At 43.4% G+C, this 22,347-nt stretch overlaps 1 protein-coding gene across 1 annotated transcript in view; it reads right to left on the reverse strand.

Annotated features, from left to right (window-relative positions):
- Nucleotides 1-21,407, reverse strand: part of THBS2 (thrombospondin 2) — a 35,418-nt gene extending 14,011 nt beyond the window's left edge. The window contains exons 1-14 of the mRNA XM_075411970.1: nucleotides 21,344-21,407; nucleotides 20,256-20,327; nucleotides 18,768-19,324; nucleotides 17,176-17,260; nucleotides 11,878-12,074; nucleotides 10,936-11,076; nucleotides 10,587-10,683; nucleotides 9,216-9,386; nucleotides 8,187-8,363; nucleotides 6,696-6,869; nucleotides 6,133-6,260; nucleotides 5,870-6,022; nucleotides 4,141-4,359; nucleotides 1,037-1,144 (exon numbers count right to left, since the gene is read on the reverse strand). Of these exons, the coding sequence (XP_075268085.1) occupies nucleotides 1,037-1,144; nucleotides 4,141-4,359; nucleotides 5,870-6,022; nucleotides 6,133-6,260; nucleotides 6,696-6,869; nucleotides 8,187-8,363; nucleotides 9,216-9,386; nucleotides 10,587-10,683; nucleotides 10,936-11,076; nucleotides 11,878-12,074; nucleotides 17,176-17,260; nucleotides 18,768-19,324; nucleotides 20,256-20,322 (2,274 nt within the window). The 5' untranslated portion in view covers nucleotides 20,323-20,327; nucleotides 21,344-21,407. The remainder of the gene's footprint in view (nucleotides 1-1,036; nucleotides 1,145-4,140; nucleotides 4,360-5,869; nucleotides 6,023-6,132; nucleotides 6,261-6,695; nucleotides 6,870-8,186; nucleotides 8,364-9,215; nucleotides 9,387-10,586; nucleotides 10,684-10,935; nucleotides 11,077-11,877; nucleotides 12,075-17,175; nucleotides 17,261-18,767; nucleotides 19,325-20,255; nucleotides 20,328-21,343) is intronic.
- Between the last annotated feature and the right edge of the window lie 940 nt (nucleotides 21,408-22,347).

Consider the following 22,347-nt stretch of genomic DNA (forward strand, 5'->3'; position numbering starts at 1 on the left):
AGTGGGAGCGAGGGCTACATCAGCATCATGGAATCTGAAGGGAAGTCATTTGGAAAAAAAAAACCAGAAATCTTTAAACTACTTTTCTCTGCTAAAGCAAAAACCATTTAGTAGGAAATGTTTTTGGTTTTTTTTTTTTTTGTCCCAACGTTTTATATTCCTCAGAAATACATTTTGTATACTCAATGACAAGACATAGAGGCAAGTCAAAATTTTATACTGCTCATAAAACTGAATTTCTGGCTACAATTTTTCAAATACATGTACTAAATCATATTATTTTATCAAATGATCCTTTAGTTTTGGAAATTTTCTAAGTGGAGGCTCCATGAACACACTTCTAGCTTAACTTTAACCCTCTGAAGTTCTAGAGCATCTAGGCTCCTTCTGAAAGGAACACAGAGGAACATTAGATTCCTAAAACCAGTTCACATCCTAAAGGCGTTCAGCAACGGTAGGGTGAACCCCACTCCGCAGGTGCCTCTGTCCTTTTGCTGGTTGCTCTGGGAGAACACTTTTAGACAAACTGCCTGTCTTTTAGGCTCTACAGGTAAATGAATTTCAGTCTTGTGGGCAAATCTAGAGGAGGAAAGGATGAACCAGGCTAGGCACCTTCCTCCCATTATTTCCTCTTCATGCTGGCAGTGTTTATAGTTATTATTATTCATCATAGCTTGTTTCCAACATACCTCAGATACATTATTTATCAGCTTTTCAAATACAGTGGACCTATCATCCACCCACTGCAAAATAAAAAATCCAATACCACCTTGCATTAAACTTTTTTCATGCACACAGTGGAAGGCAGAACTAATACAGAGAACAGAGTTCAACTCCAGGTTCCCCAGGCTGCTTTGCTCTGCACAGCGCGACACTCCTTTGACCCAACACAGCTTTATGCTGCACCATTCACAGAAGGCAGTGCAGAATAACTCAGCTGAAGCTCTGAACAATAAAACTCTCATCTACTGTCATGGCTTCCCTTAAAACCAGATGTTTATTTCAATGGTATTGAAGACACAGAAATGTATCTTACTTTGTCATCTTCGACACCATCATTGTCATCGTCCTCATCACAGGCATCTCCTTTGCCATCTTTATCAAAGTCTTCTTGGCCAGAATTAGGCAGAAGGGGGCAATTATCCTGGCCAAAAGAAATAATCAATACATTATGTTTGCATTAGGTCAGTACGGCTTGCCTGGGCAGAAGAGTAGATCTGGTACACCAGAGGCTATAAAACAAGAACAATCAATATCACAAATACTTTTTAAAGCGTCTGTTTGTTTGCTGCCAAAGCTAGTAGTTCATTTGCTGCTTTCATATTGTAAAGAAAGTGAAATGCATCTGCAAATCATTCTGTTTCCCAGCTCTCCTTCTGTTAAAGGGATGTTTCCAGTAAATTTTAGATGAAACTATCTAGCAGAGAACAAACACACCACATGCACACACATGCACTCTTACATCAACTTTTTATAGACAACTCATGAAGTAAGTTTGAAGATTACATATAAAACAACCGGGTTTGGTTGCCAGAAAAATAAAGACACAAGCCAGGAGATGGCCTTCAGAAATAGTTGCTCAGACGGAAAGTTACTGGCATGAAGTAGCACACAGGAATGAAGGGGAACGCTGTAAGAAAGGGTTTAGAAAAACACGCTTTTATACTGTTCTGCAAAACAGTACCTTTGCACTCTCAGGGCTTGGCAAAATAAAAGGCAAACGTGTCTCTTAATTTTATGTCACAGCTTTGTAAAGAACGATTATTTTAAATGAACAAGTCTTAGATTACACTGAAAAAATAAGAAGTGAAATAGTTTGCCAAACTTTTAACATGTATTCCTTTTTAAAATACTAAAATCAGCTAAAAATGGATTGCAGTTCTACCACTGGTTAAGAACAAATACACCTATAAAACCCCACTGTTATTCTCACTTTTTCTCACATTCTGTATCCACCTCAGACCAAAACTGAATCTGCCAACAGAGTGCAGAAATATTTTTTTTGTAACCATACACTAAGAAAATTAATATTACAGTAAGATTCACAGTTCTGTTTTCAATCTCAGTGGGTCTAACAGTATAAATAATTTAAGCAAAAGAAATGGAAAATTTTTGATAAATATCAAAACCCCAACGCAACTCCAAATTTTTTATGGCACTTTATTACCAAAAATCTGCAAACAGCCTTGGCCATCCAACTCAACACTGGTTACCAGTGATACAAAAAATATTTTTTTCGAAACAATGAAAGAAATCAGTGGAAGTTTGCTTGATCACTTGGTATGTTTGTATCTATATGTCTGTCTGCTCTATAGATTTGAGTCCAGTTTCATACAAATCAAGCAGTAAGGTGGAGACCTCACAGGCAGCAAGTTCCCATGAACTGTGCAAAAAGAGGTAGCAGGGCAGAGGAGAGAGATCCTATCAGTGCGCTCAAAAAGTCTCTCGTTAGCTATTAGAAAGAGGGCTTATTAGACATCGCACCTTCCACCTGGGAGCTCAACCTTGAGACACAAGCCCACTGGAAGCCAGGTTTCTTTGGTTCACCTATTGACAAAGTTGTGTGTTGGTATGATAATTCTCATTGAAAAAAATGCTACTTTCATGTGAATGAAAGAGATATTTACACTAACGATAATGCTAAGACTTTTGTTATTATTTACAACTACTTGCTTTATTCATATAGCTTTGCTTAGACAGTAAGATAATTTTCAGCTCAAGGAAAGAAGCTTTGGTTTGCTTTTTTTCAGTCAAATTAATCAACTAGGATACTTCATAATGAATATAAGGACCTGAAAATATCTGGTATTTCTAAAAGGTTTTGTGGGTATTTTTCTCCTTAAGTGAAGCATTTGTGTTTACTAGATCGACATATGTATCATAGAAACCATGAATCAACCTTTGAAAACGGCTTTTTTTCTGAATGGGTTCAGCATGTTGGGCTTTTAACGACAGCTAATCATTTGCATTACATCTTGAGTCAACATGTTGCAGATTCCGATGACAGGAACCGAAAAAGAATATATGAACTGCAATTGCTGCACTGGCTGGATCAACAATAAACAGACATCAGCTACAGCGAGGAAGTTCGGCATTTGAGGCTCTTTTGGGTCACTGTTAAACCGGTGGGCCTGGAACAACTTTCAGCCTGGCTTTGCACCACAGTGTAACTCTGTCAGGATGAGACCTCCAAGCATGCTCACCATTTTTTGAGCAATTTCCACCGGAAGGAACCTCAGGCCATGGAGCCAAGGAGGACTTAGTGTGCTTCAGACGAGCACAGAACCAGGTCCCAGGGAACACACCATGGTGGGCACCCACTGCTCAACCTACACACCACCTTTTTAAGGCTCCCTGATGCTTATTTTCTCCTTGGTGTAGCAATGTCACGTTTTTCACTACAGGGGCACAGCTGCAGCAGCAAGGGTGAACAGTCCCCTGCCAGGAGATGAGCCAGTGGTGGCAGGCAGGCCATTCCCCTCAGGATGAGGGGGGCAAGTGCTTGGATTCCACACCTCTGAAGGGTAAGAGGCTGAATCTCCCACCCTCTCCCACTGCACTTCTGCAATAAGGAGAACCCTGTCTAATTATTCATTCATTCCTCTCTTAGGATGTTCTTGCCAAACATTATGTCAGGCTCTGTATCTGGTTTTCACAGAGAGCGTGACCTGCTTCACTCTTTAAAAGGAAGGGGTAGGTCAAGAAAAGATTTGGAACTGTAGACCTTACGTGGTTGTCAGTGTCTCATTACGAGCCTTGCTGGTAGGATTTCATACTCATCTGCACCCAGGGATTCCTGTTTAGTTCTCACTGCCTGTGTGCTCCACACCTCTGCTTTAGGCTGCTCCTGCTCGGTGTGCTAACTCCATCACAAACATCCCAACGTTCCGTGTTACACTGAGCAGGAAGAAATCCAAAGCAGAGCACTCTGGATTTCGTTTTGAGAATCCCTCAGTGGATCTAGTGTTAAGTGGATACACATTTCACAGCATCTCCTAGAAACTGAGCATGCTGTAACAGTCAAAGCTTAATGAAAGCAGCCACCAGCCTGATGCTGAAAAGTGATATTTACGACTCTTCAGGAAACAAGAGAGAAAATCTGGTTATGGCACGGCATTTTTATCAACCTTTTTTACTTACCTTCACACAATGGTATGTTGCATTAGCAGCACAGACCAAGTTGTTATTAGGCCAGCCATCCAAATCCGAATCCTCACCACAGATGCGTCCATCGCCAGCGTAACCCGTCCTGCATTCACATTTGTACATCGGATCGCTGAAATGGCCCAGGTAGATGCACTCCGCAGACTTATGGCAGCTGTGCGTCTTGTCCTTGCACGGGTTCTCAGGTTCACAGACCTGCAACAGACAGAGCGCACTCGCTGAAACCTGATGTTGAGGAGCTACTGGAGAGAGTCCAGAGGAGGGCTACGAGGATGATGAGGGGACTGGAGCATCTGTCCTACAAAGAAATGCTGAGGGAGCTGGGCTTGTTCAGCCAGGAGAAGAGAAGGCTGACAGGGGACCTTAGAAATGCCTGTAAATATCTTATGGAGGGGTGTCAGGAGGACGGGGCCAGACTCTTTCCAGTGGTGCCCAGCAACAGGACAAGGGGAAATGGGCACAAACTGAACATGAGGAAGAACTTCTTCACTCTGAGGGTGATGGAGCCCTGGAACAGGTTGCCCAGGGAGGCTGTGGAGACTCCTTCTCTGGAGATATTCCAGACCCGCCTGGACAAGGTCCTGTGCAGCCTGCTGTGGGTGACCCTGCTTTGGCAGGGGGTTGGACTGGGTGACCCACAGAGGTCCCCTCCAACCCTTAACATTCTGTGATTCTGTGATGTTATCTGCAGCCAGCTACGCGTGCCTCAGCTTTGTCAAACTCAGGCCAGTCATTTAGATGCCTAAAGACAGGATTTTTTTTCTAATTGTGGTTAGTAAGTCATACTGCTCTGTCAGTTCACAACTCCAGGCAATGTGTACAATGAAAGTAATTAAAACAAACCACGGGAAAAATTGGACACTATTCAAAAGGCAATTAAAGTGATTAACATTTTCAGAACTCTATCTGCTTTCTTCCAGATGTCATTAAGCCGCAGAAATCAGCTGCAGCAGAAAGTAAACTGTACTCACTTCTTTCCTTTAGTGTTCTGCCTGTCAGTATGCAAGGATTATCTTATTTTCGTAAATCAAAGAGACGCTAATGAACTCTCATGTTCCCCTCAAGTGAGCTTTTGTTACCTCTTTCTTATCACTTTGCTTATTTTCATTAACAGTATCCAAGAATCTTACACAGATAATTTACATTTAGACTTCTCATCTTGAATTAACTGCAGACTGATTCAACAACAACAAAGAGCAGGCATCCAGCGACACCTGTTTTAACACTTTTGTCTTGTCTATCAAACTGTAGTCTTCAATATCACTTCCACTTCCTTCCATCCTTCACCACAGGGAAGTGTTGGCCCAATGGAATTTAGGGAGTGAGCACTTCAGACATATGTCTGACGACACCCACATTAACAACGTTATATTTATGGAGAAAATTATCCCGATTCTTCAGTTTCCAATCCCCAGAGATTGGAACCTGAGAGAAAGGAATGCAAAGCAGGGGAATACTTGCTCCTGGCATTTTACATTCATTTGGTGCAACTGTGCAGATGTCTAGAGAAAATAAAACCCTTAAAAAAAACAACTCAAAATTCAGTGTTTTGTTACTTGAACCAAAAATACCCTGGAACAGCAGTTATCTATTTCAGGTTATCTTTGTTCAGTACCCAAATTTATCACATGCTTTCATTCACAGATATTTTCAGCTGAGAATTACGCTGTTTCAAAGCCATGAAATTCTCTTAGACTTCACTTACTTGCTTCTCTGTCTTGGCAACTTCCAGCCCTACCCCATAGGGCTGACTTCCTTTGTAGCGTGGAGGACATGGCAAGCAGTGGAAACCCGGATTTGTGTTCACGCAGCGATGGACCTGATTCACCTTAAAGCAAACATCTGACACAGCTAGACACTGCAGGAAAAGAAAGAAAGAAAGAAGAAACAAATTGGATGGCTGTGTAACTCCCAAACAATGCAAATTTCACAGTGATTTCCTGAGGCTAATGGAAACAAAGTCAATACCTCATCAAGATCCTCACAGACGGTACCATTGCCAAGGTAACCTGCTGGGCATGGCCCACATGACCAAGACCCATCTGGGTAACTGTTGCATTCTGCTCCAGGAAAGCAAGGATTTGACAAACACCCATCTGGCAAAGACACATAAAAGTATAAATTAAGTTAGGAGTAGAAAAGGCATGTAACACTTCATTGAAGAAACAAGTGTTCTCTGTTCATTAGCTTAAATCACAGCGGATACAACACACTTTTATGAAAAAACCTAGAATTAGGGTTATTAAATGCATTTAATATACTGTGGACTTAATATGAAAATATTACAGATTGCTACATCTGGTTGAATACATTACAGCATATTGAAGCCCTGTTTAAGCAATGCATAAGTCAGCATTAAGAATATATATAAAATCCCACTGATTTAAACAGCACCAAAAATAGTTAGATGTGCTTTCCTGAAACAAGGGTATAATTAGTAGATTTCTGTAGTGTCAATTCACAACGACCCACTAAAGAAATAACAGCAACAATAATTATTCAGACTGAATGAAGAATGACTAAATACCAACCGACTGGGCAATCCTTCTTATTGCACATATCATGTTGCTTGGTATCTCCCACACAGGGCTTTCCTCCGTACTGCGGCTCTGGACTGTTACAGAGGCGAGACCTCTCACGGATTCCTCCTCCGCAGGTAACGGTGCAGGCAGACCACGGCGACCAAGGACCCCACCGGCCATTCACTAGGATATGCAGAAGAGAGAAGAGCATCGCAGGCAATATACTGGGGACAACACTTGGTGCCAACGACAACAACCCTTTCTTCAGATCCCTGACTGGAGGCAGCTTCTCACTAGGCACACAGGAAGAAAGATGCTGGCAAAGCCTCACACTGAGATAGCAATACTTCAAAACACAAGCAAACAAATAAAAAATACCCAACTGCTTTATAGGCATATTTTGGCCAATAATTCAAAACAACATGCCGTGCCCACTGGTATGGTGTATTCCCACTTAAGTTGATCAGAGCAAGTACAGTGCCTTCAAAGCTCCCCACTAAGCTTTTATTTTGTGCAGAAAACAGGGTGTGACCACAGGACACACACTTCTGCTGAGCTCCACAGCTTTTCCTACGGCAACAGTACGCTCCATAACGCTGCAGCTATTGTTCTTGTTTTGCATCCGTTCACCAGTGTATCTTCAACAGCATTGCTTGACTCAGTATAAATGACTTAGTTCAACGATTCTTCTGCACATTTTATATTGGTACAACTCTACTGATTCTGTTGTCAATCCTGAATTTTCTTGAAATACAAACATCTTCAAACTAAACTCTGTGTTCGTCCTCAGTACCACAAAAAAACATAAGGGCAATGGTGTGTGTCCTTAAATAAATAACCTTTTCACTAACTTCACATGCATGGGTAGATCAAAAAATAGATGAAGTGTGTATAGCTATTGAAGTACTATTGGGTTAGAAGCTTAACATCAGTTTCAAGCTCATACCCCATAAGTAGAAAGGAAAGGCTGAACAGAGGAGGGAATGTAGAAAGAGAATAAAATGAGGAAAAATTATATGAAAGGAAAGTGAAAGTAAGTGGAATGAATGGTCTCTACAAAGGTTAAAAAGTGTAGATGAGCATGAAAGAATTATAATAACAATTAAATGTGTTGAATACGTGTAAAATACGTATGCATACTTTCAAAGAAACCTGGCTGTTGGGGGACTGTATGTCTATTCCTAACATGTACAGTATCAGCTTCCTTTTAGATAGAAAGTGTTTATATTTTTGATACGCAGAGATAAATCACTAAGTTTATAACTCATATTTCTCAAACTCTTAATGTTTAAAGCCAAATCATAACTTGGGAGGTTTACAAAACCTCCAGCTGCATTGTTGTCTTTATTTTAAAAGCACCCTTGTGTGTTATTTCACCTCTAAGCTACAAATCATATTTTCTGTCATAGAAATTCACTGTAATTGAGATCTGAATAAAAGAGAAGAAACTCAGACAGAATATTACTGCATCACCTTGGATTCAACACCACACAAACATACCTGGACATGGAACCTTCTCGCACTTCTCTGTCTCACGCCCATTTCCCACACAGTTTTTCCCACCCATCTGGGGGATAGGGGAATTGCAGAGGCGGATGCGGGTGATGTTTCCTACTCCACAGGTAACAGAACAGGAAGACCAGGGAGACCAATGACTCCAGCCACCATCCTGGCGTACTGTCAGGGAAAAGAGCAAAACTCAGCAAAATCGCCCACCAGCAGCAGCAATACAAACTCACTTGTGAAGTTCACCTTCTAATAAGCTTCTCATTGCACCTGCTGAATGTCCCACCTCTTTCCCACCACCGTCACTTACAAAGCCCAGCCTGTCAGCTCAGGCGTTCAAGTACAGCTTTCTTAAGAATCTCAGTGACCAACATACATCTAACATGGACTTTGGATATTTTACTTAAAAATAAGCTTGTTCCATGGAAACAAACACTTGCTTAAAATCCACATTTGGACATCTGGCAGCTTCAGCAATAGCCTTAGGTACTATAGTAGCCTGCATATAGCAGCTATCTTCAACAGTATTAACTGTAGTTCTGGAGACAGAGTACGATCCTTCTGAGGGTCTTAAATATAAAAGCAGTATGATATTTTGCAAGAAGTTTCTATGATTACTGTATTCCTAAACACTACTAAGCTAATGGAATGGGCCAATAATCGTGAATGAATGGCAGATCAAAACATGGCCCCATGTATCATGATTATGAATTGAGTGTTGTCTCCAAACAAGAGACTCCAGTGCATGAAAAGAAAAATGTTAAAGAAAAGATCACCCACTCTCTTTTTGCGTAACAGAGCTGAGCCCAGAATGCACACACCTATTAAATTGTCAGAAAAAGCAGAAATATTTCAAAGGGGGGAGATGTCAAAGAATCTAACGATAGCTACTTTATGCACATATGAGTGTTCAAATACATACTGTCCTGACTAGTGAGCATTCATAGGAAATCCAGACTAAACTTGGTTTTGCTTAGAGATGTCCAAAGAAGCTTTAAAACAGGGAGAAATGTTATTACTTACTGCGATGGTCACATTTCTTAAAGCTGCACATCCTTGTCTGGATGTGCGGGCCCGTACAAGCGCTCCTGGTGACATCGCACGACCTCCCTCGCATCTGAGTCCCAGAGCCACAGGTAACCGAGCACTTCGTCCAGTCTGACCATGGCGACCAGCCTTCCTCGCTGTCATCAGCTGCAGAGCAAACGGTAAGAAAAACGTGTGTCACATTGGAAGTCGCTCTATTATCCTGTTCAGAAGATTTTCACTCCTCTTTTTCTGTGGATGCACTTTGTCCTTTAGATCTCTTTTTCTAATTTTGCTTTCCCAAACTGCCAGTGAAGCTAGGGAATTACGGTTTAACGTAATGAGAGGCTAGCCCAGATTAAGAATCCTGGATCTTCACAATCTTGTGAACAGTGTGTTTGCACAAGGCACTGACCTTTGGAGGAAGAATACCTCATCTCTAGAATGGACCAAGCCAAAAAACTCAAGCCCCAACCGCCTTTGACTTCACAATATAGGTCAGTATGATGAGATGTGGCCCCAACTCTGAACGCAACATAATGGTGAACATGATCAAGAGCGTATTGTAAGAATACGCCCTCTGCTCTGAATAGACAAAAAAGCTCTGAGTATATTTCAATGTATTTTTGTTTAGAACATCTAAGCAACCATTTCCTTCTGTAATAGATCTGCCTAGTACAGAATGAAAAGTCCTGAACCCACACTGAAATGACTTATTCAGTCAAATTATTAAAACTATCGTCACTCCAAAGGCTAGTTCACAGCCTGCAATGCTGTACTAAACGTGGACTGGGTTGTCAAGGTTCCCCAGTAAAGCATTACACCAAAGAACAGGGTGTCATATGACAGAAAAGAAATAAAACTGAGTAACAGAATGACAATAACAGAGAGGAAAAATAACTTGCACTCTTAACAAATATTGCATCAAACTGCATGAAACTTTTGATCTGGAACTTAAACATCCTCCACAAGGAGACAGGAACACATCCTAACCTATGTAAGCCTGTTTTAACAAGGCAGTATGGAAAAGAAACACTAGTGCACAGTGTCAATGCAAACCCACACAAACAGAATGTCCAGCCTTGGTAAATATGACTAGGGAGGAGCATGCATCCAAATCTAGCGTCCAGCTCAGCTAGGCAAGTTATCAGCTTACTTGTAAGCAACCAATAAACCAGTGAAGAGAGACCAACTCCTCCAGAAGGTAACTTCAAGCAACCAAGTTACTTCATCTGATCTTTGTATACATCTAAGTTTTATATTTGATCTTATTTGCCTTGACCTCTTACTTGTTTTGACCTTTCCAACACACTAGTAGTGATTTTAAATCTTGCCAAAGAGTATCTTTCTCTTTGGCTAAATACTCACAGTGAGAGCAGACCGGACAGCATTCGCCTTCAACAAAAGATGGATCGGCACAGGAGACTGCTGGGCAGGTGATTTGATGGCACACAATTTTAGAATCCTACAGGCAAAGAAATCAACTTACTGACTTATGCTCACATACAGAGGCAAATAAAGGTGGGCATCTGGGGAAGTTTCATGCATGGAAATTCTTTGATTTGTTCGAACTGTCATGGACTTGGCGACTACTTTTTATAAATATCATTAAGTCCAGGTCAAGCTCTGAGTAAATGTGACCCGACCTGGACAGTTGGGCTGGATTAAATCCCCTACCCATTTTTTGCAGAGCACAGCAATGTTTCTAAAACCTTACCTGGCAGGTGCACTTGGTGCAGCTATCTACAATCCAGCTTTCATTATCTGCAAAGACACGGCCATCCTGCCAGCAAACTGACTGGTTCTTCAGTGTTTTGTTAGGCCCAATCAATTCCCACATAATTTGGTTCTCTTCAGACTAGAAGATGAAGTAGATGAAAATAAACTGCATAATCCGTAAGCAACCAATTTTAAATAGACAAAACTGAGACACTACTGGATTTAATTCTTCCATCAAAAAAAAAAGAGTCTATTTCTATGTACTTATGCACATAAAGAAGATGATCTTGGGTACTGCAATACTGCATAGCAATTCTTCAGATAATAGTACACACACAGTCACACAACACTAAAGGAAATCTGTTCTTAGCAGTTTTGCTTTCCTCTAGCACAGCTCATCTTTAGATGGGAAGATTTTAGTCCTGAGACATGGCAAAGTATTAAACTTCAGAAATAATTAACTGATACAGAGTAAAAGGGGCAGACTTCAGTAAAGTGTCACCATCATACTTCAATTATGAACGCATTTACTTAAGAGTTTAGGTACCCCGTGTAGCCACTTGCCGATGCATTCATAAATGGTATGAGCACAGTAACAACGCTTTAACATTATACAGGCAAGGTTGGGTTTGTCAGCTTTTGATTTCCAAACCTGCACTAACCTGCAAGAGGACTGATTACCCCTGTGTATGAATGCATGTGTGTGCTGTTTTCAATCCAGCCTGTGAAAACGAAGCCTTCATTAGAGTGTTATACTCAAGAACTGACTTAACTAGTCACTTCAAAAACGTAGGTCTTCTCTACATCGTGTAGATAGATACACCAACAGGTAAACACATGCACATACAAAAATCTCTACTAACAGCCTCTGGTATAAAACAAAGAAGGAAAGAGCACTGCACAGCACACCTCTTAGCTCCTCAGACTTTTAGGTACCTACCACTTTTTGGAGGTTATCAGCTAAGTTGTTCACCACAATGCGCAGGCCGGTGAGCTCCGTGAACATTGTTCCCAGCTCTTCACAGGAGCGGTCACAGAACTCAGCCTTCTTCTCTGGTTTCTCGCCCACGTACTCGGTTGTGACAGCAGGGCTCAAGTGAAGGATTTCGGTGCTCTCGTTGATGCTGTTCACTTCAGCTGGTAGCAAGAGAGGGAAAAAGAAGAGTGGCATATACAAAGTTCTTCCACAGATTACAGATTCCTGCTGAAACCACAGGTTGGCACCCATGGATAGGGTTTAAACACATCCATTTTCCCACATCCTCAAGCTCGATTATACCCATAAATAAAAGAGAGGGGTTAGATGTAAGCTGGCTCCAATTATAGGCTTTCCCTTTTCAAAATTAAGAGCCAAGCTGTGTCTCACACAACCCCCACTTTAAAACATTGTTGGCACTGCAACACATTAATTTATGAAGAGGGCATCAAAAAAGGACACAGTAGCAAAAAAGAAAACCCATTTTACCCACTCAGAGCTATAAAAGGTTTCAGATTTTTTCATGACCTATCGCGTTTTCTTGATGCGGAGAAAACAGCACGGAAAAAGACTTCCCTTGCAGAAAGTCATTGTCCTTGTTCTGCCCATAAATTCCGTGGTTACTCGGATCAAATTCAGATCATTACACAATTTATACCAGACTCTGGGTTGCTCACTGGTGTTAAACTCAGTGGAGCTGTTACAATGGTAGTTTAATTCTGAAGTGAAATGGAGGTCAAGCTAAGATCACGCTGAATACTTTATTTGTCACTCCAAACACTCCTCCATCAGGCAGATCGTAATTAAAACAGAACTTTGCATGTATTATACAGGGAAAACTGATATTAGAACATGTCCAGTTAAAAGGCTTCCCTGTCTATTGCAAATTCTTGAGAAAGAATGTAACAAAAAGCATCAGCAGTAATTAATACAAAAAGAAAACAAGTAACTAAATAAAACAGTCTGCGTTCTGTTCAGCATTTAAATCTCTACCAGGTAAGTATCTTCTGGATTCCATGCAAGCTTTCTCCACGGTACACTCAAACTTGGTATCAGCTACACAGAAATGCATACTGCCTTGTCTCTCAATAAATACTTGTTTACCAGATTTGGTAATGTTGTAATAAGTCAAGGTTACCAAACAGAGAGAAGCAGCAAAGGATACAGCAATTTAAAAAGAAGCAATTGGCACAGGAACGTGTGCCATAAAACATATGCATCAAACCACCCCAATACCATTCAGTGTTGGCAAGTCACAGAAAGTGGCAGTGCTTCAAAAATTTTGAGGGTTTGATTCGATGCTTGACTATACAATGTAAGGTGTTATATTTAAATGTAGAAGCAATGAAAATGGGAGCAAAAGTATTCTTCATTCATTTAGAAGGCTAAAAATAAAAGAACAAAGAACCAACCCATAGGATGACATTAAATAACTACTTCTCAACCACACTTAAAATGATTGGCTTGATGGGCTTTCAAATGAGCTATCAAGTATCTGCCGCTAGCCAAGGTCCACAAAAAGCAGTTCGCAGTATTCCAGCGCTGCAGCAATTGTCCAGCTTCACTTACAGGATGGGAGAAAACTGATATACCACACAGCAGATCAGAACTCCCTGTGTCATAACTGTTTATTTCAGCTGCTTTTGATTCCCTGGAAAGAATGCAGTTTTCCTACCGCACTGAAACGCCAGGTTTCTCAGATTCCCCCATAGCACTTCTCAGGTCATTAATTTCATATTTTTCAAGCCAACATGGAGCGTGCCTTGACCGGAACATTCTGAGGACATTAATAAAGCTGCAATCTCAGCAGGAAACATAAACCTAAACTATGTTAGACGAACTAAATCCACACTTCCTACTGGTACTTGGCAGTGACTGAAAGAAGATGCCTGAGGATCACTGGGAAATCAGTTCTCTGCTGCTGGCTTCCTGCTAATTTCCTAAGGACCACATGATTATCTTTAAAATGAGAAACCAGAAGAGCAGAATGTGCATCCTTTCACATATGCAGATGTCATTCTGTTGATCTAGCTGAAGAAGGGATTGTATCAATGTGCCTATTTAGGCGTGTTTTTGTCATCTCTCCTACCCAGTGCTGCGTGTAAGTCCTGCCTGAGGTATCTGCAGCCACCACACTACAGAGCTACTTTCCTACCCTCAGCCCAGCAGCAAACCCAAGCTACCATTTCGCCATCCCTCACATTCTCATACTAGGATTAAAGATACAGTAGGATAACAGAGTCCCACCTCTGAAAAATCAGCAGCAGGCTCTTTGTGTCCTCAGAGCTGAGGGTACTCCACTGGTAACATCTGCCAATGTGGGACACTCACTCGTAACTATGGCATCTTAGTGCCTGTACCTCCCTTCAACAAGTGGGCCACCAAAATTGGAAAAGATGTACCTTGTGGTCAGTGACATATTGCTCATGGCTTTTCAGCTGGGGTAATTAAGCTGGATAGGCAATGCCGGAAAATCAGTCGTGCATGTAACAAGCATCTCAAGTAATTCTGATGCTCTCCAGCCACAGCGTGCTATTAGCCCTCTTCTGTTGTTGCACAAGTAATTTCCATCTTGTAGTATTCTCTTGGTGTTGCAAAGTAAAAGTAAAAATACTGTGAATTGAACTATTTGCTAAATACTTCCTGTATTTATTTGTACTATTTGCTAAATACTTCCCAAGAAGGATAAAACAATAAAACCCAAATCTGTATAATTTATCAGACCTAAAAGTTTGGTAGTTGACAGTTGTGATAAAAAAACACAAGAAGAGTGCATCAAAAAGAGTGTGGCCAGCAGGACGAGGGAGGTTCTCCTTCCCCTCTACACTGCCCTAGTGAGGCCTCATCTAGAGTGCTGTGTCCAGTTCTGGGCTCCCCAGTTCAAGAAAGATGAAGAGTTACTGGAGAGAGTCCAGCGGAGGGTTACGAGGATGATGAGGGGACTTGAACATCTCCCCTACGAGGAGAGGTTGAGGGAACTGGGCTTGTTCAGCCTGAAGAAGAGAAGGCTGCGAGGGGACCTTATAAATGCTTACAAATATCTGAAGGGTGGGTGTCAGGAGGATGGGGCCAAGCTCTTTTCAGTAGTGCCCAGTGACAGGATAAGGGGCAATGGACACAAACTGAAGCACAGGAAGTTCCGTCTGAACATGAGGAGGAACTTCTTCCCTCTGAGGGTGACGGAGCACTGGCCCAGGCTGCCCAGGGAGGCTGTGGAATCTCCTTCTCTGGAGATATTCAAGACCCGCCTGGACAAGGTCCTGTGCAGCCTGCTGTAGGTGATCCTGCTTCGGCAGCAGGGTTGGACTAGATGACCCACAGAGGTCCCTTCCAACCCCTACTATTCTGTGATACTGTGATTCTGTGATTAAGAAAACATTATCTCTTGGTTACACCCGCGACAGCTGAAGGGTATAAGAATTCCTCCTAAGGTATGTGCTAGCATGCAGAACTCAGTTATCCCTTTAGGCTCCCACTGGCTTCCTCTTCATCGTAGAGGTGCAGTAACATCCCATTTTTACTTGGTGATACTTCAAAACATTTGGTCACACTATTCCCCTTTGTGGTAATCAACCAATAATAATACAAAAGATTGGCAGACACTCTCTTTCGTTGGCTTTGCTGGTTCAATCCATCTACACCAAGGGATCGCATCGTCTTGACTGAGACTGTTCTGCCTCTGCCTGCTGAGTGTGCCCTCAAGGTTCTGTCATGACTTCTGGGATTTTTCTTTCCATTGGTAAATGAAGCAGGATAGCTGAACTGCATCCTTCCTGAAACCATCCTTCTCCTTTGTTCAGATTACAATTACACCTAAATACATGTTCTGCTCCTCAAGCATTTCCTCCCAATAACAAAGCTGAAAACTAGCAATCAGTAGTTCTGAGTGGTTTCTCAGTAGTTTGAGTACAGAAAACAGCTTGGCTGGGAGAGATGACAACGAGCAAGTGAGGGCCTGTCTTCTTGCCTGCGCCATCTAAGGCCACTTCCATTCCAGCTGACGTGACTCATTTCTAGCACATCGTCACACTTGTGTCTGAGGTCCTGCCCCAGGGCACATCTCTGGAAAGTGTGAAATAACCAGACAATATCTTTTCTCAAGGTTTAAAAACAGACTAGCAAGCTCAGTTAAATTTTTTGTGCATATACATATATACACACCCCTATATAGATACATACATATCTATATCTACATACATATCTATATCTACACGCACATATTTATTTACCTTCTAGACACTTTTCATTACAAAATCTCAGTACTCTGGCACCTCTTGAAGAGGTCAAGGCCTGCTACTGCTTAATTTCTGGGCTTTGCATAAACAAGCAAAAAAGTTGAGCGCAGTCTGCTTAACTTATTTGCTGCTCTGTGTCACATGTTTTTGTGAAGTGACAGAAAACATGGCATCTCGGATGGCAAGAGTTTCAAATAAATCCCTGAAGTTCCGACTCCCTTGTGCACCCACCACATTCCTCTGACGGACTCAGTTGTCTCTGATTCTTGGCTGAGCTTTTGCCAGTTACAAACACTGGAAAGTAAAATCGCCAGCACCTCCCCTGAGCTCGAGGGCAAAAATCTTAGCGCATACTTGACAAATTTTCATAACTCTCATGACGAATCCAACACGCTCCCACGCAGAGGGATCCCCTCCTGGTGAGGTCAGCATGAACTGGACTAACAAGAACACACGTCAGCCTGTCACACACATGCCTTCCACATCTCTTCACGGGTTTTTCTTATTTTCCTTAGGTTGTTTTGATTGACAATGCTTTGGGATTCAAATCCAAAGCCTCTTTTGGCCAGTAAACTTACTGCTGAGGAATTCAGTGTCTTTAAGACTGGCAGACTTATTCATGGGCCCACTGAGAGTCAGGAGCAGAATTTAGAAGCAACACTACCAGTCTTGCCCTCAAAGAATCACAGACATCTCATGGATGAACACAGATACTTTCATACATATGCATTTTTTCCTTCTATTTGTATTCATTTCTTGCTTGACAGCTTTTCTCCCAACTTAAGAACAGAGGCTCAGAGTTATAAACCGAAGCAATAAGCACTAAAATAGGAGGCTAGAGGGTAGAAATGCTTTCTCAAGATAGCTAAAAATATGTTCCTATTACCACCAAAAAGTAACTCTTTTTTTTGTTTGTTTTTAACATTTCAAAGGGATCTGTTGCACGTTTTTAGGACAATGTGTCACCACTGACATTTCTCATTCTCAGAGTCAACTGAACGGTATTAATAAGGTAAAAAAGCCTTACTTGACTGGCTTCTCTGGCATCCTTTTTTACGCAGAACATCCTCTATGGAAGTATCAAAGATTAACTGGATATTTTGCAAAAGACCCTGTAATAATAATAATAAAAAAAATTTAAAAACAGTTAGGTCAATTTGGAAGCAACTAATAACTGATCCGTCTCAATCCCATGCTACCAACTGGATTCAGTCGTAAGCAAATATGTAAAAAACAATCTACAAGGCATTAAACCTGACACACACTGAAAAAAAGTGTTTATGATGTTTTTAGATACAGTTTCAATACCATAAGCAACAAAATTCGGTATGTTCTGAAATAAGTCATAAAAATTATTAATCAGCTATGAGCTCAACGCTCCATTTTCACAGCCTGTATTTTAGATTGTGCTTCTAAGAGACATTCATCACGAGTTCAAAGCCAACTTTTGAAGGTCCTGCCCCATTGCACTTCCATCCTTAGCCAGCCATTCCCACGCACCACACTTCACTGCTTCCTCAGTTGTACTGACATTACCCTGAGACAACACTAGAAAACCAGATTGGTATCTGTATCACTTCAAAAAACTCAAAGAAGAAAAGAATTACTTTAAAAACACTTAACAGTACAGCTCCAGAACCAGTTCTACGAGCGCAACTCATGGAACCTCAGCCATGGAGCCTGGAATGGAGAAGCTGTGGGCAAGAATTCCTGGCTTCCCTGCAAAAACTGGTCACCCCACGGAGCCATGCTCCAGCACGTCACGCACCGGCTGACAACTAGATGGCACAACGGGATGAGAAAGCAAGGGCTTCTCAAATTTTTGAAGCCAGGACTTCAAGTTTGATTTAGCTGGGAGTGCATTCTTAAAGCGCTTGGGCCAGATCACATCACTACGAGGCAGGAGTCAATTTTCATTTTATAGGAAAACCAGAAAGTTTGCAATTGCTTCAGTTCAAAACAAAAAAGAAATAATAAATGTTTTCCACAAAAAGGAAAAAAAAAAAAAAAAAAGATCTCATTTACCAGACTGATCAAAACATTTTGTTCTAGTTTTTCTTCCTTTTTTTTTTTTTTTAATTAAAATGAAATGAAAGGTTATTCAGAATGGCAAACCAAGACATTCTGTTGCAGGATGGACCAACACCACATGCTTCAGTTCCATTAAAAAAATCCTTTTTTTTCCTTCCTCTTTCAAATAAAATTTAAAAATACTGACAGGCTGTTACGACTTGAATAGATACATTTAAATGGAAAAGTAGTTCTTCAAGAAATTTCCAAAGAATTCTACACATAACCACAAAAATGCAACACGTTTAGGAGTCTCACATCTGGAAAAGAAAGTGGATGGAGACTTAGGAAAGCCCATAAACTGGTTTTGCACACTTTTCCTGGACCTAGGCTTTGCTTTACCAGTTCTTCGCTTTCAGGAACCCCAAATCCACACACCACAGATCCAGCAATGAATAAAAACACAGCCTGGAGAAACTCTGCTTCCTGTGACCCCATCAAACCCAGGAGGCGTCGGGAGAACAAAAACCGCACCTACTGCATCTTCTCAAACTCCTCGCAGCTACTTTCTGACCTCCCCACAGCCCCCAGCCTCTCCCGGTTACCTACCCTGAAATGGTTCTCCCGAATGGACCCTTTCGCCACATACATTCTGCTGTTCTCCGCCTTCAGCTGCTCGTAGAAAGGTTCCTCCAGGATGAAGCTGTCAATAAGGTCACAGCCAACATAGAGGTTATAGTTCTCCCCTGTTATTTGCACGGTGAGGTTCTTCCACTGTGAGTCGGCGAGGTCCACGTCTTCCAGGGAAATCACGTTCTGGAAGCCATCCACCCAATAGGTAAGGTCCAGGGTGTTGGCCCGGCCATTGGAAACAATCTCGAACTGCCTCTCACTGATGCCAGGACCCTCTAGAGCAAGGATCGTGCCTCTAGACTGCCTGTCCTGTCTCAGGGTGGCTGAAAGGATAAAGCCTTCATTTTGACGTATGAGTTTGACAATCTTTTTTAATTTCTCTGGTTTACATGGAGGTATATGGTCAAACCGAATGAATCGATATGCTGGGATATTGGGGTCTGGACCCCGAAACAATTTTGCTCCAACTGTCTTTCGGTTTATGTTACTGATTTGAAGTAAATCAAAGGTAGTCTCCTCTTCCTTGTCACCATCTGAAAAAGTTAACAGCGTGTGACAATGAGCCTACAAAAAGTCTTACAACAAACAGCTCTGCACACTATTCTTTGTAACTGCAATTATATGCCAGATGCAAGGATCAGCAAAGCCAGTATTCTCCTACTTCCGCAAACAGAATTGTTCCTACTAGCATGCAAGTGAATTGCATTTTCCACCTGTTATTTTCATTTACATCACAACTCCCTTCTCCTATGTGTGTAAGCATAAATATGTTCGATTATGTAACTAAACATATAGCCATATATTTTATAGCACTATATAATATACTCTTGTATACATAAGCACATGCTGTATGTCATGTATATGCCTACTCACGGATGCATATAACAATGTACTCATTAAATATTTTTTAATATATATGAATGGATAAGGAAGTTGAGCCGATTTCCATATTTGGACTGTCAGCTAATAAAAATAAAATCACGAGGAGCCACGTGGCCACATGACAACAGGAAGCAAGAGATTTGCTTTTCAGAGATTCAGGCCAAGAAGTCAGACGCAAGCGAGGGTCTGGCACTGTGCCAATTTGCACTCTACTTGTACTTGGTCTGTAGAGGTCTATACCTCTGTCTTGCTAAAATGTTCACCCCACTCAGTGATTCTGTTTATGTTACATTCACCACACGTTTCCACTGCAAAGTATCATAGCCATGATTTCTGACATTATATACATTTTGATCAATGATTTCTAAAGAAAGCAATTTCTGGATATCCACTGGGGAATCTTCACTTCGCGGTAGTGAGATTTATCTACCAAAAATACCCCCAGCAACAACTACTCCAGGCACTTCTTAAAATATCATATATGATTGCTTAGCCCATCGTAGCTCAGATAAGCCAACGTTTCACACCGACTTTTAGCTTTGGGAGTTACCCTGTATCTAGTTCAGAAGTGTCGAGACTCACTCTGAGCGTTTGAGGAAACCCACAGGGTTATGGAGACAGCAAGCCACAACAGCCCACTCTGCAGCATAACTCCTGCAAACAAACCGAAAAAGGAGTCAGTATTAGGGAAATAACACTTATCAATGACAAATATTTCAGTTTTCCTTATGAAATGTCATAAACAGAACTCACAAGCAACTACACATATTAAATCAGAATGTCTATCTCGTCTGATTGTTGTAGTACTTATTCTGAGGTTATTCTTGATGCCAGCAGCAAAACATGCCACCAAGTTAAGGGAAGAAGAATCCTTGACCATAAAGCTCCTTTTTATGCAAGTGTCCTTAATAATAAAGAGGAAAGACATGCAGAAAATAAACGCTACTACTTTCCCTGTGATTTTCCAGCAGTCGGCACGGGGACCGCGCGAGGCTACGCCAGACACAGCGTTACCAGCGGCTGCACCTTTCCTTCGGAGCACGGCGCTCCGCCGAAACCCCTCGTCGGGTAACGGGATCCGAGGCAGTGCTAGCTCTGAGCACTAGGGATACTTTTCAGGACCTTTTCCAGCAGCATCATACAAAATCCTCTCTCTTTCTTGTATACACACACACACACATATATATATATATATATATGATTTATCCACTCTCGCAACCCTCCATACACAAGACCCAACCCCACCGCTGGATAAAGCGACTCTCAAGGCGATGCTGTCTTCGCCCTGCATTTATAAACCACATAATTTCATCTCCATCTGCCCTCGCAGCGAACTACCCATGGCCCTGGGCACAGCCACGTCCCTCCAGCCACCTGCCACTGCCGGGATTTCATTTTTCTTTATTATCTGCCACCCCCCAGGGCACCACCGCGAACTCCAACCGGCGGACCCAAGCACACCTCTTCCACCCCTCCCATAAAAACCCGGCGCATCCCCGCGGGACCCAGCCCGGGAGGCTCCGGGACCCCGCCGGTGCGGCGGGCAGGGCTGAGGGGACGGCGGGCAGGGGCCGCCCACCCCGCGACGGGCTTCCCCCGGGCCGGCTCGCTTCAGGCTCTCGCCGGCGGGGTGACCTGGCGGCGGGGAGCCTTCCCGCCCCGCGCCTCACCTGGCGTGGGGGGGGGGAAGCCGAGCCGAGCCGAGCCGAGCCGAGCCGAGCCGAGCCGAGCCGAGCCGAGCCGAGCCGAGCCGAGCCGAGCCGAGCCGAGCCGAGCCGAGCCGAGCCGAGCCGAGCCGAGCCGAGCCGAGCCGAGCCGAGCCGAGCCGCCGGTCCCTCCGCGGCCCCGCGCCCCGCGCCGCCGCCTTTATGGGCTGCGGGACGGGCCCCGCTGTCAATCAGCGGCGCCGGGGCTCGCCCCTCCGCGGCGGTGACAGACACGCACACCCCCCCTCCCGCCGCCGCCCCCTCCCCACCGGGCGGACGCGCTCGCCTACCTGCGAAGCCATCCCGGGCGCGGGCCCACCCCCCGCCCTCGGCGGGCGGTGCGGGAGGCGGGCCGGCCGGCCGGGGCCTCCCCCGCCGGGAGCGGAGGGGCGGGGAGGGGCCCGGCGGGTCTGGCGGCGGAGCCCCCGGGAGGCGGCGCCAGGCCCCTCGGCCCGGGGCTCGGCGGAGCGGCGGCGGCTGAGGGCTCGGCGCTGCTCGGCCTTCCCGAGGGCCCGATCCTCTCTGGTCGAGCGGTTTTATTTTTGAGCGAGATGTGGACACCCATGCCTGCTAAACCGTGTCCCGGAGTGCCACATCGACACGGTTTTTGAACCCCTCCAGGGATGGGGACTCCACCACCGCCCTGGGCAGCCTGGTCCAAGGCCTGACCACTCTTGCAGTGAAGACATTTTTTCCTAATCACAGAATCACAGCATGGTTGGGGCTGGAAGGGACCTCTGTGGGTCACCCAGCCCAACCCCCTGCCGAAGCAGGGTCACCCAGAGCAGGCTGCACAGGACCACATCCAGGTGGGTCTGGAATATCTCCAGAGAAGGAGACTCCACAACCTCCCTGGGCAGCCTGTTCCCGTGCTCCGTCACCCTCAGAGGGAAGAAGTTCTTCCTCCTGTTCAGCTGGAACTTCCTCTGCTTCAGTTTGTGCCCGTTGCCCCTTGTCCTGTCGCTGGG

This window comes from Opisthocomus hoazin, chromosome 2 (assembly GCF_030867145.1).
Source record: "Opisthocomus hoazin isolate bOpiHoa1 chromosome 2, bOpiHoa1.hap1, whole genome shotgun sequence".
Taxonomy (NCBI): Eukaryota; Metazoa; Chordata; class Aves; order Opisthocomiformes; family Opisthocomidae; genus Opisthocomus; species Opisthocomus hoazin.